The 16,770-nt window shown below is 31.3% G+C and overlaps 1 protein-coding gene across 4 annotated transcripts in view; it reads right to left on the bottom strand.

Annotated features, from left to right (window-relative positions):
• The window catches only part of LOC134687982 (microtubule-associated serine/threonine-protein kinase 3-like), a 69,021-nt gene that overhangs the window by 30,133 nt on the left and 22,118 nt on the right, over positions 1-16,770 (bottom strand). For all 4 annotated transcript variants that reach the window (XM_063548464.1, XM_063548450.1, XM_063548457.1 and 1 more), the window contains one exon: positions 15,248-15,318. In XM_063548464.1, the coding sequence (XP_063404534.1) occupies positions 15,248-15,318 (71 nt within the window). The remainder of the gene's footprint in view (positions 1-15,247; positions 15,319-16,770) is intronic.

The raw sequence follows: 16,770 nt of genomic DNA on the forward strand, positions 1-16,770 counted from the left end.
TGACAGATCAGAACAATTCATTAAACATGATACTATATAATACAAACTCAGCGATCACTAAGATGAACTACTAAGACCACTCTGCAACTGAGGTCCCTGATTTAGGGTTCTATCAAAAGGATATAACAAGTAAAGAATTCCAACAAATACTTCAATAAATTGTCTCACTCTCACAACTTCCTGGTTAAACACAAAATATGCATGCTTATATTGTTACTTTGTCTGTGACATACAAGAAAGTATTTGAAAACATGGTGTGAAATTTATATTCAATATCAGCAAATGAAACATGTATTCAATTTCAATTTCAAATGGAATGCAGTCTTTGATATACAAACATGAGATTAACATTGATTAGTTTTCTGTATCAGACTGATGATGAAAGACAACTTTTAAGTCCCAAGTCTCAAAAGGTTTGACTGGAAATATTTTTTTGTGAAAACATGAAAATGATTATTCTAATTGAAACAGCTTTCAATTCGAACCTTGATAATCCTGCTGTGATAAGCATAGATGACAATAAACATTATGAAAATCTAGAATTATATATTTTATTTCAAAAGATTTTTTTCAGAAGATATCAACTTTCCACTTTCTGTCTTCAACCTGTGTGGGGTGGGGGGCTACTCCAGTCATGCATCAGTGATTCCCAATATATTAAACCAATTTTCCAAACAAAACAGGGGGGGGGGGGCAGGGTCCCATAAAAAAAACCTCTAAATCCGCCTCTGTCAACTCTTCTTTTTGAAAAGAGGAAGGTGGGGCAAACTTTATTCTAAAGAAAGGGGTAGAAAAATAAGAAATGAGATTTATTCTGCAAGCGACAGAACCTTTATTCATTTTAATCATGCGTTAGGTATTCCAAAATGTAATTAAAATAAACAAATCAATCTAAATACTGAAAACAATTTGCCATATCAGTTCACAATTAATGTAGTCAATTTCTGCTCAAGGAGTTTCCTGATGTTCAAAATGAAACAAACAAGTCATTTACCAAATATTATCAACCAATCTTTGTCCTCTATTAAAGACATTAATCAGACATAATTGTTTTTAAAGATTAATGAAAGAATACTACACATAAAAGCACATTTTAGCAGAGATGTAGAAGATGCTAGTATACAATATTTCAAACTGAAAACAGACAATAATGTCAAGGCGTAGTTATTAATCAGAAAGGTGACACTCTAATGCCAACTAACATAAGAGTGTCAATATTTACTAGGAAAATCCAACATGATACATTCTACAACTATAGAAGCATGATACTTGGAAAAACATTTAAACAAGGAATTTTTTAATGGAAACACACAAAATTTTTCCCCTAGAAATTCTTTATGATGAATAAATAACAAACAATCTACAAATGCTTATTATTTTTCAATTCCACATTTATTTAACAATTCTAGCTTTTAATCCAACATATCTTAAAGATTACTGTAAAATTAATACTTTATATATGTGTATATTATATACATGTATCTCTGAAATTAATGTTTTTGTTATTTTGCTGTGCACACTGTTTCCACAAGGAAATATGGATTCAAGTCTCTACTTTAAATCAGCATACCTATTAATTTTCATGAATAATTTACTCATTATGACATCATTTATATTCCATAGTTTTTTGCATTTTCCTTTGTTTATACGAAACTTTATAATACCTTCTCTGCAAGAGCTTTATTTTCAAGGGCAAAACATAAACTTAAGGATGTACTTAGATGAAATTTAAACCAGGTGCTCCGCATGGCACAGCTTTATACGACCCCAGTGGTTGAACCCTGAACAGTTGGAGCAAATTTGGTCACAATATTCAATCTTGATTCGGTCTGAATTTGGATTGTGATAAAAAATTTGACATAATATAGGTTTTTGTCACAAAATTAATGTGGTCAAAGATCTTACAAATCTATTGCACAATACTGTGCAATTTAAGATTTCTTCTGGAAACTTTTCAAAATTTTGAATTTTTTTGAAACCCCCTTGGAGCAAAAACTCTTAAACTCATTCCATGCTTTCCATTGCAGTATTGAACCTTGTAGTACAATTTCAGAGAGATCCATACACTGAAACACAAGTTATTGTCATGATTGTTTGGAAACTAGAAACATGATTCTTTTTGGCCCCTTATTCCTATATATTTTGGGCAATTCACCAAAAACTTAATCCCAGCCTCCCCTTTGTTATATGGTACATTGTGGTACATTTTCAGAGAGATCCATACAATAACACATAAGTAATGGTCTTGAAACTAGAAAAATGCTTGTTTTGTACCCTTTTTTTGGACGTTAATACCTAAACTTTGGCCCAATAACCCCTAAACTGTATCCAAAACTTCTACTTGTAGTTTTAGACATTGCGGTATGATTTCAGAGCAATTGAAATACTTCTACACAAGTTTCTACCTAAAACTAGAAAAATGCTTGTTTTGGGCCCTTTTGGGCCCTAATTCCTAATCGGTTGGGACCATCATCCCCAAAATCAATCCCAACCTTCCTTGTGTGGTATTGAACCTTCTGAAACCAGATGCTCCACAGGGCGCAGCTTTATACGATCGCAGAGGTTGAACCCTGAACGGTTAGGGCAAGTATGGACACAACATTCAAGCTGGATTCAGCTCTAAATTTGGATTGTGATTAAATAGTTGACACAGCATAGGTTTCTGACACAGAATGAATGTGGTCTAATGAACTTAAAATTTTTGTTTTGCCTTTGAGCAATTCACTATGCTGTTGAATATTAATCCTCTCAAAAAAATGTTTGAAAAATTTTCTTTTTATTTATGAAATTTCAAATGAAAAAAATTGACCCCCCCCCCCCCCCCCCCCCCCAATTTTTTTTTCACATCCCCCTATCCTTTATTCCAAAACCGATCTCATTTCAAATTTATCATGGAGTTTGCAACAATAATCACTCATTTAAATGCATCATAAAATATCAAAATGTAAAAAAAGTGCTTGTTATCACTGAATGGTAAAGATTGTTTTAATTTATCAATTGGTAGTAAAAGTGAATATACATTGTATATTGTATAAAACATTGATTTAAAATGATTCAACTACTATTCTGGACAAAGAAAGATAACTCCAATTGAAATTTCTTGCTATTGCACAATATTGTGCAATTATATATCTTGCTATTGCGCAATACTGTGCAATTGAAAATACTTGCTATTGCACAATACTGTGCAATTGAAGATTTCTTGCTATTGCGCAATACTGTGCAATTGAAAATTTCTTGCTATTGCACAATACTGTGCAATTGAAGATTTCTTGTTATTGCTGAGTACTGTGCAATTGAAAATTTCTTGCTATTGCACAGTACTTAATATAATAATTTTAGATTCTGATTTGGACCAACTTGAAAACTGGGCCCATAATAAAAAATCCAAGTACATGTTTGGATTCAGCATATCAAAGAACCCCAAGAATTCAATTTTTGTTAAAATCAAACTAAGTTTAATTTTGGACCCTTTGGACTTTAATGTAGACCAATTTGAAAACAGGACCAAAAATGAAGAATTTACATACACAGTTAGATTTGGAATATCAAAGAACCCCATTTATTCAATTTTTGATGAAATCAAACAAAGTTTAATTTTGGACCCCGATTTGGACCAACTTGAAAACTGGGCCAATAATAAAAAATCTAAGTACATTTTTAGATTCAGCATATCAAAGAACCCAACCGATTCAATTTTTGTCAAAATCAAACTAAGTTTAATTTTGGACCCTTTGGACCTTAATGTAGACCAATTTGAAAACATGACCAAAAGTTAAGAATCTACATACACAGTTAGATTCGGCATATCAAAGAACCCCAATTATTCAACTTTTGATGAAATCAAACAAAAGTTTAATTTTGGACCCTTTGGGCCCCTATTCCTAAACTGTTGGGACCAAAACTCCCAAAATCAATACCAACCTTCCTTTTATGGTCATAAACCTTGTGTTTAAATTTCATAGATTTCTATTTACTTATACTAAAGTTATGGTGCGAAAACCAAGAAAAGTGCTTATTTGGGTCCCTTTTTGGCCCCTAATTCCTAAACTGTTGGGACCAAAACCCCCAAAATCAAAACCAACCTCCCTTTTGTGGTCATAAACATTGTGTTTAAATTTCATTGATTTCTATTTACTTAAACTAAAGTTTTTGTGCGAAAAACAAGAATAATGCTTTTTTGGGCCTTTTTTTGGCCCCTAATTCCTAAACTGTTGGAACCAAAACTCCCAAAATCAATCCCAACCTTTCTTTTGTGGTCATAAACTTTGTGTCAAAATTTCATAGATTTCTATTAACCTAAACTAAAGTTATAGTGCGAAAACCAAGAAAAGGCTTATTTGGGCCCTTTTTGCCCCCTTATTCCTAAAATGTTGGGACCAAAACTCCCAAAATCAATCCCAACCTTCCTTTTGTGGTCATAAACCTTGTGTTCAAATTTCATAGATTTCTATTCAATTTTACTAAAGTTAGAGTGCAAAAACTAAAAGTATTCGGACGACGAAGACGCAGACGACGACGACACAGACCACGACGACGCCAACGTGATAGCAATACACGACGCAAATTTTGCGGTTGTATAAAAATTTCATGAAGATATATTCACTTAAACTAAAGTTATTATCCGGAAACCAATGTTTCTTTGGACGACGACGCAGACGAAGACATCATACCATTATAGGATCCCAAAATTGTTTTGGGGTCGTATAAAAATCAAGAATTTAAAATTGATACTATAATTCAAAAGAGCAATATAAAAGGAAACAAATAAGCTAAAACTATAGATAGGTTATGAAACTCCTTTTGGAGATATTTGATCAAAAATGGCAGGAAAAGGCTGACTCTACCTTTAACCTTACTGTATATTTGCATTGGAATTATATGGGTCTTACATCAAAAGAAAAGAAATCTGAAATCTGCTTAAATTTTTTCAAATTACCTTTTATGAGCTATCAAAGACTTATATGAAATGAAAAATATGTGGTATTTAACCCTGTATCATAGGGGGGAAACAAGGAGTCTAAACATCTGACACGTTTGCTTTTTTTGAATAGTTTTATAGTTTTTAAGTTTGATTTGACCAAGTAGTTTCAGAGGAGAAGATTTTTTTTAAAACTTTAGATGAAAGACAATTGGCCAAGTGTGCTTACACTTTAAGCATTCAACTATATCATGCCTTATTCTATTTGTATATATTTATATATTCAAGAGTCAACATTTATTATTTCAATTTTAGACAATAGACAGAAAAACTAACAATTTCCTGGTGATTTTTCTTGTGTTCCTAATGTTGGTGTTATAATGTTGGTGTTATAATGTTGATATAATGATGTTGATATAAAAAGGATAAAATCAAGTTATCGGTACCAAATAGCAAGAGATTCAAATCTAGTAGAGGTGACAGACTCAAGTCTCAGATGTAATTTATAAAAATAAAAACAGTTTCTCAATTTCTTGAGAATTTCCACTAATCTGTCATAATGGACAGCTAGGGAAATCTGAAAATCTGGATCCCAAATGAATTAGTGACTTGAAGGATAGAATAACAATCAAATATCAGAAAATATTACGAATATCTGTACAGAGAAATCAATAGTACAATCTCTTCTTTCTCTGTCTCACACAGAATGCCACTCAAAGCATGATAATTCTGTCAATAATCACCTTTGATTCATCATTATATCAATTGCTGCCAATAATTACAACATAAATTTGCAAAATTTTTTCTTGTAAAGAATGAGAAATTAGTTCTGCTGTACTCCCTACAGTATGTTATGAGCAATTAATCCTACAATATAATGGAAAATGTGCACGCTTCCCCTCATGTGCACTTAGTCTTCCAACTGCTTCTATACATGCAATCAGGTTAATGGACATATGATGACATAATTTATTGGAGAAGTGCACTTTGAAAATGACAATGAAGTCACACTATCAATTGTATTCCTCTCACACTTAATTTGATACATTCCTCTAGTAATAACTAAATTGGACCAGTGATATCCAAGGGAGAGGAATGTCCCCGCCCCTTTTTTGTAGGATTAATGCATTTGAATGGGGACATATAGTTTGAACTCCCTATTTTCCTGGATAAAAAAGCCCACTTTTATAAATGGCTGAATCTGCCCCTGTGTCCATTGAACAAATACATGTACTGATCAAGTTTCCAGCACAAAAAATAAACCCAGATTGATATGTTACATGTTTAATACAAAACTCATATACATAACTATAAAAGAGTTTTATTTAAGAGGGCGATACTTTTGTCATCAGTTTCCCATTGTAGTATTCAAGGTCAACATAAAAAGAATAAACTGTTCAGTATTGTGAACAATATGATGAAGTAACTTGGGTTGTTGTCTCTTTGACACATTCCCCATTTCCATTCTCAATTTTATGAGATGATTTGATAGAAATTACTCAATGCATACACCATCTACTTGAAATCATAACTACAGTAAATTTCAAACTGGTGTTATGAAGTTCATAAAAATATATAAATGAAATATTCCACAAACCAGGAAAAGCACAAATAGATGACATCATAACATGTTTATGTGCACAAACAAGTCATAATTGGAGGAAGATCATCTTATATTAGAGTTTAATGCTTCATAATTTGGGGAAGAGCAATTTATATTAAAAATCAGACTTTAATTCTTTTTTTTTCTCTTTCAGATTAAGAATATTAATGTCAATCAGAAGAAAACAATTTCATCTCCAGCCGTGAGGGATAAATAAAAATTTCGGATAAGTTTTAAGAGAGATTGTAGAAAATCTTTGATATATCAGATATATACCATATAACACCTTGGTCATTCAAGGTCAACATAAAAAGAATAAACTGTTCAGTATTGTAAACAATATGATGAAATAACCTAATTTTGTTATTGTTTATAAGCAAATATGCCTACACACAGGGGCAATACCTACTATTTAAGTATGTCCTTTTCCTTTTCAACTATTCTTATATGTACTAGAAAAAATAATACATTAAATTTAATGCATGAAATTACTCAATAATCTAAACATGAAACTTATATTGAATATGCCTGACAAATTTCTTTAAAATCAATTTCAAATAATGCTAATTTCCCAATGGAATCCTGTTTCCAATGAAATATTAATGTTGGGCACAAGTTCTCCCATACAGGGACTTATTTAGTCAGTTCGACCGAGAAACTCATCATACAATTTTGACGTTTGTCTTGTTTAATGTGGAATTTATAGTAATCAAGAATATATTCTAAATTAGGTGTGACCAGCAACACTTATTAATTGGTTTTATATTAAATAAATTACTTTTTTATGTTTCATGTTTACCCCCTGCAAACTGTATACAACTGTTTAATCTGATACTGTTATTGTTGAAGGCACTTATTAACTCCAATACAAGACTGTTTTGTTAGAAAAGTTATTAAAAAATAAATTAGTTAATGAAGAAATAATTAACTTAATGTTTAAAACAAACTCTTTTAACACCAACATGGAAGATTTATTTGTTTACACTGACGCAAGATTTATTTGTTTACAATGAAGCAAGATTAATTGAGGTACAGATATAGTCATCACCTTAAAAACAAGAATGTGTCCATAGTACATGGATGCCCCACTCGCACTATAACTTTCCATGTTCAGTGGACCGTGAAATTGGGGGTCAAAACTTTCATTTGGCATTAAAATTAGAAAGATCATATCATGGGGAACATGTGTATTAAAGTTTCAAGTTGAATGAACTTCAACTTCATCTAAAACTACCTTGACTAAAAACTTTAACCTGAAGCAGTATGAATGGACGGACAAACGGAGGCACAGACAAGAAAACATAATGCCCCTCTACTATCGTAGGTGGGGCATAAAAACAAAAGCCCAGAGGACTTAAAACAACGACTGTAACTATACTAAACTTATATTAGTTTGTAAGATATAATTATAAATATAAGTACTGATAATTGATAGTCCAATGATTTTAGACCAGCTAAAGCATATTTGGCTGATTTAAACAGTGACTTGACTGTTAGTGTTGCTCTCCACCAATTGCAACTCAATATTTTGACCAAATTGCAATTTGTTTTATAAAATCAAATTGTTCAACTGGTCAAATATCTCTTTTTAATAGTGATTTAACCTAAAAGCACATACTTGTCTCTCACAAGTACCCTCATTACTTACTACGCATCCTTAATTCCTAACCATGACATTACATCTTAACTGAAATGGTTTTATTAGATTTTTTGTTAATTGAGATGACAACATGGAGTGTGAACACATCCTTATCCCATCTGAACATTGTGTATAGTGGTTCTCTAATGACCAAAGTGATAATCCCACTACTTGAAATGATCTTTTTATACTGGAAACTGGGTAAATTAAACCTATATTTGTGTCTCTAACTCATAGAAAAATTTGTCATTTTTGTGATACTATTAATTTATCTTATTTGTTTAGACATTCTAGCAGATGAAGCCAGTCAACCATTTGTCAAATTAACTTTAAAAATGTTTTCTCTTTTTACTTTTTACAATATGAAATGAAAATGACTGGACTTGTTATATACAATTGAGATTCATCTTTTGATCCGCTAGTTTAGAAAAAGGAAATTCCGGCCTTACATCATGAGTCAATGTCTCATAGATAGATTTTTTAAATGACTAAATTTGAACTTCCTTCATACAAGACTTAGACCTTTAGTGTATCAGCCCAATATCCTTTCTTATCCAATTTAAGATCAGTAAAGTAACATATAAATTCTAACATGAACTAATTAAGTTCAATATTTAACAAGTAACTTATTTAATCACCAGGTACATGGTTGGAATGAAAACAGCTGGTATTTCTATCCTATGATAAATATTGATACCTATAACATCTGCAGTACCAAGATTAGTAAACCTGAAATTGTATTCTCTATGTTATAATCTTCCTCTGATGATTGCTTCAGGGCTTTTATTCTTCAACTCAAAATGATAAAAAGATACTTCAAATATAAAGTAATCTATGGTAAAAAAAAACAACAGTGAATACCAAAGATATTATAAATCTTATTTTTTTATGGGAAATATTTAGTGATTTTGGTATAGACTTTGACATGAGTGGTTTTCACCAAAAAATGACAAAATAAAAAACTGTAACATGTGAACTATGCATAAGTTACAAATGCATAATTGGGTGGACTCTGGAACCAAATAATTATAATTACGATGTGCCAATGCTTATACAACTGTATCTCAAATATCCTTGATTAATTATCTAAACTTCTTAAATTACAGGGTGTATCCATTTTTGTTATTATTGTTTAAAATTATTTTTTTTTATTCTTTCTGTTTAATATAAACCATGATAACCATTTTACCTACCCAGCCATGACAAACATTTGTGCTTCCTATATCGAGATCGCCCTCGGTTTTTATCCCCTAAACTGGTCAGGTTTTCCACAGACCCTGAGGACCAAGTACTGTGACAATGTAGTCTCTTCAACAATAATATATCATCATCCATCTTGTCTTATTCCGTAAATACTGCCACTTACAAATACTAATTTTTAACTACGAGCATGTTGTGATACTATTCTATATACTCCCTCTGTCATGTAAATAACCTTCTTAAAAGTGCACTGTACAGATTAACACCCTTTGTTTGTGTTTACTACAATTTGTATTGTACACTCTTGAATGTCTTCTAATCCATCCTTCACATAATCATACATAAAAAATATAATCCTATTATTGCATAGGAATCAGAACGAAGTCAGGAAATCACAGAATGGTTTCTATGGAATCAGTCAGAATCAGCATGAAGAAGAAGCATCATTACAAAGAAATCTTCCAATTACAATTTATCAAAAGATTATCCGTAAAATACACGAAAAACTCCTATAATATAAATCAATGTCTTTCCTGTTGATCATTTGAATTGGTTAGGAAGAGACTTCTCATTGTTTAAAATCTTCTCTTCACTTAACAACACACATTCACATTGAAAAATTTCCCTGTGAATTTTAACACAACAAACTGATCATTTCCGTCACTTGTACAATTCTCGTTCTATTTAACTAATTCATACTGCTGACTTTAGCATACTGACAAAAAATCCAATAACACAACTGCTAAAAGGGACAGTAATGGAATACCTAATGAATCAAGGTGTAATTGATCTTGTAATTATCTCTCATGAAGTAATTCTCCTACTTTGTCCTTTTCAGCAGCATTGTATATACATGTTATACATGTATCTCTTTTATAAGTCAAGATTATTCAATAACAGAATGCAAGATCCTGAATGTGACCTGGGAGTTCATTCCAACACCATGTGGTCATAACTGTATTGCCTTTAACCTACTAAGTTTTCACAGAGATTATGTGATAGTAACTTCGTTAATCATTGATTGAATCTGTTAATTATTAATATCTACCATTTTTCCTTCTCATGTTCAACTTTTATCAGATACAGATATATATATATGATGAATATCATCAAGCTTCAAGAAACAAAACTTAGAAAATTTACAATTATGGTTGTGATTAATATTGACTGGTAAATAGATATAAGAAGATAGGATAAAGACTATTATAAATGCTCTTCTATATCTTATCTAAAAATGTCTAAAAAAAAAAAATCTTTTTCAGTGGTCAATGAATCTTTTACTTTGAGGACAATGATCTCTAACCACTTTCAAAACTATATCAAAAGATTAATTAAATCCCATTTCGCTCTCCTGTTTATTTTATGGACATTCAACCTTTCATGTGAAGGAGCTGACAATTTCAGGGGAAGGAAGTGAGTAGCATCTGTTAATAAAATTGACTAATTGATGCCTGAACATTCTGATCATGATGGAGAGACAACTTCTGCTTCCATTAAATTAATATAAGTAACTTCCTCAATAAATAAATCCTGAGATCTTTGATTGACTATAATTACTGCTTGTCATTTCCAAGGTCATACTAAGTTGTATGAGCTGGGTTTTTTCTTTAGTAAATATATATATTGGCACAAAAAATGGAGAATATTTACCAATTCCTAATGAAAATGCACAAGTATTTTTGCATCAGAATAATGAAAAAATGTGTATTATTGACTCAAGACAACCAGTTATTTATTCAATCAGAGATCTTAGGAGAATCTTGAGTATGTAATCAACATTAATAAGCAAATACTACTTTCCATTCCAAAAGTAATCATTTGCAGCAACTGAATGTAAATTAATCTTTGGACAATCAGTAGTGACATTAACGGAAGAAAACTTTCGAATGGAAAAACAGTATCTGCATAAATATAAAGGTATGATTAGGTGTTGATACACCTCTATGAAATTCCTCCCCCCCCTCAAAAATTTTTTTTTCTAACAAGCACAAGCTATGCCAAATAATTTCTTTGCCATAACATAATTGCAATACACTTCCAGTTATATGTCTTATCTGGGTAGTGTTCTACATGATTTCTCGAGATGTGTGCCGTGTGCCATATTGAATCATTTTCATAACTGGGTAGACAAGACCATTACTTGACACGCTGAGGTTATCAATTGACTGGGTCAGATTAGGTGAACATTCATCTGTAATGTCCACTTGTTATATCATACTTGTTATACGAGGGTATCACCAGCCAAGTAGTTAACACTTCGGTGTTGACATGAATATCATTAATGTGGTCATTTTTATAAATTTCCAGTTTACAAAACATTGAATTTTTCGAAAAACTACAGATTATTTTGTCCAAAACATAGATTACCTTAGCCATATTTGGAATTTTGGATCCTCAATGCTCTTCCAACTTTGTACTTATTTGGCTTTATAAATATTTCAATATGAGCATCACTGATGAGTCTTATGTAGACGAAACTTGCATCTGGCGTACTAAATTATAATCCTAGTACCTTTGATAACTATTATAGACATTTAAACTGTGGAGGTCACCAAAGATTCTAAATGCTTAAATCAAATAATATGAATAACTAGCAGAGAACTAAACCTTGTGTGTTGAATTAAATGTTGAAAACTTTCTTTTCTTTCTTCTCATGAACCTGCATTTATAATTTTATTCAAATCCTTGAAAGCCTCTGACAGACAGAGTGAGCATAAAATCACTGTTAGGATATCCAATGACAATCAATTTAAAAGTAAATTATTCAGTATTTTTATCAACATAAGTATTGCCGTTGTCTATGCTGTAATGAAACTGATTCTTTTTTGTATAAATTCACTGCCATTTACAGAGTTAACTAATAGTTGAATGGGCGATGAAAAGAGCTTGCACATAACATTACTGTGACTAAATCAAAGTACTTAAGTTTAAAAAAGAAGATGTGGTATGAATATGATTGCCAATGAGACAACTATCCACAAAAGACCAAAATGACACAAACATTAACAATTATAGGTCACCGTATGGTCTTCAACAATGAGCAAAGCCCATACCGCATATAGTCAGCTATAAAAGGCCCCGATAAGACAATGTAAAACAATTCAAACGAGAAAACTAACGGCCTTATTTTTGCATTTTTAAATAACAAATATACGAATGTATATCTTTCTCAGCAAGCCTATCCATGTTTTTGTAAGTGTATGGATCTATTATTTATCATGTGATACCTTGAAACCTAAGTATTCCAAGGTTAAGAATAAGCTTTATGTATAGATTTCTGTATTAATGTTGTTATTTCGTTTTAGCGATAATTTGTCTGAGTTCTAATCATGTAAATTAAGATGGTATACAGAAATCAATATCATAGTATAAGTAAAGAGCATATCATTACATCAACATTTTCTGTCATTTTAAGAAATATAGAATAATTATGGGTATGTTTGTCTAATGGTTTTTGGATTATATTTTTTCTGAGACCATCTGCTTACTGATTCCAGTGGAATTAGGAAATCATCATTGTTACATTTACATACAATGTCTCAGCTTTATAAGGTCATTTCTATAATATACTATAAGTGTTTCTAGTTTTTCATTTTTAATATCGATTAGACCATTGGTTTTCCTGTTTAAATGGTTTTACATTACTAATTTTGGGGCCCTTTATAGCTTGGTGTTCAGTATGTGCCAAGGCTCAGTTCTGAAGACCGTACCTTGACCTTTAATAAAACTTTAACAAATTATGACTTGGATGTAGAGTTGTCCCATTGGCACTCATACCTCATCTTCTTAAATCTATGAAACCATATGTCCGAAACCTTTAACAAGAAATTTGTTTTCACATGTCTACCAATTGAAATTCAAATCTTTCAACTCCTAAATATTCCTGGATTAGGCATTTACACTTGATACTGATATAGTATAAATTATGAGACACAAAAGTTAATCATATACACACAAAATAAAAGAGGGAATGGCAAGGCTGTCATATAATGATGTATCTTAATAGAAGTGATGCTTCTTTACAAATTATTCAGAAACCAATAATTTCTTATCTAAAAACACTTTTTTCCAATTATCAAAATTGACATGACAAATCTATCCCCTAGTATGATGTAATCACCCACTAACATCGCTGACATCATAACAGTAATAATCAAATTAGCAGCCATACCCCTATGTATCAATATTTCATTATCATTAGAATAAACATCTATTCATGATAAAAAGAAAAATACTGAATGCATATAAAAGAACTCATTGTCTGGTAAACAACTGTCAGTTTATCTGTTATCTATAAATCAAAACAGGTCTAAAGTTATCAATAATCAATACAGATTTCTGTTTTAGGTAATTCCATAAACTTTACTGGAAACAAGAACACTTTTACATTATAAAATAGGCTCAAGTCAATTTAGTTTTACTCTATTATTAAGCCAATTATCAAAAGTGGCATTTGACACACACATTAGAAGATCTTTATAATGAATTTCTGATAATCAAAGGGAGACAAATTCTTCTTGAATTCTTTTTTTTCCACATTTTTCTCCCTTTCAACTACTCAATCATTAGACACCTGTGTTAAGGAGTAGGTTCAGTAAGACCCCTTTTTGGCCCCAAAATATAGCAGTTTTACAAAATAGATAAAATGTAAACTGTTAGTTATTTATTTGAAAGTAGAACGCTTTTGCTACATTAATATGGGCTGTTTTTTTAACAATACAATGCACGTGTATCGGGTAATAGCAACATTAACTCATTCTAAAATACAGAAATCTTCACAATTTTAGCATTTAAGTTAATTTTTTGAAGGTTTCTGTCTTAACTGAAAGTGGCTGCATTTGTGTTCATACTTAATACTGAAATGTAAGTTGTATTCAATGATAATACATAACATATATAAAGGTTAAGGATGAACACGGATGCGGCCACTTTCTTTTTTGCAAATTTGATAGATTGTCAAAAAATTAAGCATGAATCAGAGCGTTTTTGATGACTTAATCAGTAAAAATCTTTCACATAAGCTAATTGAATCAACTGAAATAGACACTTAAAGAGTTTAAAAGTGTTCAAAATCTTTCATCTGATGAACTTGAAATTTGAAGCCATAATCGGGCCTTACTGGACCTACTCCTTTGACTAAATATATGTGAAATGGTTGTTCATTTTAAAAACAATACCACAACAAATGAAATGATTTGATTTTTGGTGTACTTTTAAGCACTGCTTTTGGCTATTTTATGGCAACCAGTTTTTATTGGTGTATAGGGAGTGCCCAGAGAAGAACATCCGACCTCCGTGAGAAAAACTGACAGTCTTAGTCAATTAAAATTGAAGTTAGGTGCACCTGCACGAGCAGGATTCAAAATCACAGCCTTCTTAAACAATTCAGTCACTGAGGCACACCCAACGAATGACAGCAAAATATGATCCATTTCTTTTTTCAATTGACATCATGGAATGGTAAATAAGATTGAACACAGACTGATTTCATGCAATACATAACATCAAAAGATTTAAACCTTCTTTCTTAATTCTTAGCTCCATTTCCAATTAAAAATACATTTATCCTTTTTTGTCAATATTGTTTTCACTAGTTCAATCTTCCCCTTCATTTTCTTGTTAACATGTTTGATTTTAACTGCATATATATGGAAACTAAAAACTATAGAAGTACATGTATCAATGCCTCAAAACTATTGTAAAATTTAATATATCCAATTAACTTCATACTTATGTCTTATGAAATACACCTAAATATACCTGTCCATTTCCTAAATTTTAGGGAGAATGACAGAGTGTTTGCTTCATTTGATTCTTCTTCTCTTCTTGCTTACCAATAGCATATGACTTGATTCAGTAAAATAAGGAATTCGCAACAACTTACCTTGAGTTTGTTGTGGAGAAGGACATCTTATTGGCAAAACTGGAGATGTATTCACAAGAGATTTTCTCACTCTGAAATATTACACAATCAATATAAAATATTAAATCAAATCATAAAATTTAGTCTTGTAACAACGATTTCTAATGGCTGCAAATAATTTCCTAAAAAAAACATCTCTGTGCTAAGCATTTTTTTTTTCTTTCTAAATATAAATATAAATAATAAAGTCCTACTGAGGCCTCTGGTAGCTTATGTGATCTGTTGCCCTGTACAATATTTTTACAGTTAGCCTTTAAATGTAATACTGGTATGAGTTACATCAATGATAACTACAATTCAGGACTCACTTTGAAGCAGTAACTTCAACCAAAAATTTAGGCCCAAGAGGGATAATATTTGGGACCAATCAATGTATAATGTTTTTTTAATACCCAAGACAACTGAGAACAAACATAAGGAAGATTATTTTTTAAATTATAAAAATTTCCAGGTTTTTAAATCCTCCAATAATTCCATAATAGCTAGTGCACAACTTCAAGATATGTGCAATCTTCCTCTGAAGTTTTAGGGATCCTCATTGAAAACTATGGAAGTAGATTATACAAAAACTTTGGCACTATTTCATAAGTTTTGCTGAAAAAAATGTAACTTCCCATGTCTATGACAAATTATGACAAACATATAGGTGCACTATTTTATGTGCGATCTTCTTGTGAACTTTCAGGCATTTTGGGTTGAAAACTGCAAGGGAGTTGATAGCACAAATTAAGGACCACTCTTCACCACCTACATGCCCATGCATCCACCATCACCATGCTATACAAGGGAATTTTGAACCTAGTCTAACTGGGACAAAAATAAGAAGCTAGGAATAATTGGACCCCACATTCAAAATACATTATAAGTGATGACACATATTGCAGAAAATACTGCACAGTACAACAGACCACATCAACATCTGACTTCTTTCATGAAACAAATATACAAACAAAAACAAACATCAATACATGAACCAGTTAGTCTGACTTGGTAAGGGCACAATATGTAGTGACTGCATACAAACACTAACCAACCCCCCTTTTTTCTGTATATTTAGTTCATGTTATACACAAAAAGAATATCATGTTGCTTGTAAACATTAATGGGTATCAGACTGCTTAAAATGAGAAATGTGAATTTAAAATGTAATATCAAATGGTATCTAGCACATTTTTGTACATTTGGTAAATTATTTATTTTGAATTTAAGTTGTCTCCCTTTGTTCACAATTCTGCTGTTTTAATTTATTACAAATATTTTAATGTGCCATGGACAGGCAGCTTATGTAATTTCCAATAAAACAGTGTTCTATGCAAGAATGTTATTCAGACACACAGCATAGTAAAACTTAAATATCCGAGTATTTTCTATCATTAATAAATTGCCTTGATAGGATTTAAAGAATTTTCACTAAATCACACTGGGTTATTTCATCTATATAATATTAAAGATAGCAATACAGTATGAATATTAACAGTATTTGT

Source organism: Mytilus trossulus, chromosome 1 (assembly GCF_036588685.1).
Source record: "Mytilus trossulus isolate FHL-02 chromosome 1, PNRI_Mtr1.1.1.hap1, whole genome shotgun sequence".
Taxonomy (NCBI): domain Eukaryota; kingdom Metazoa; phylum Mollusca; class Bivalvia; order Mytilida; family Mytilidae; genus Mytilus; species Mytilus trossulus.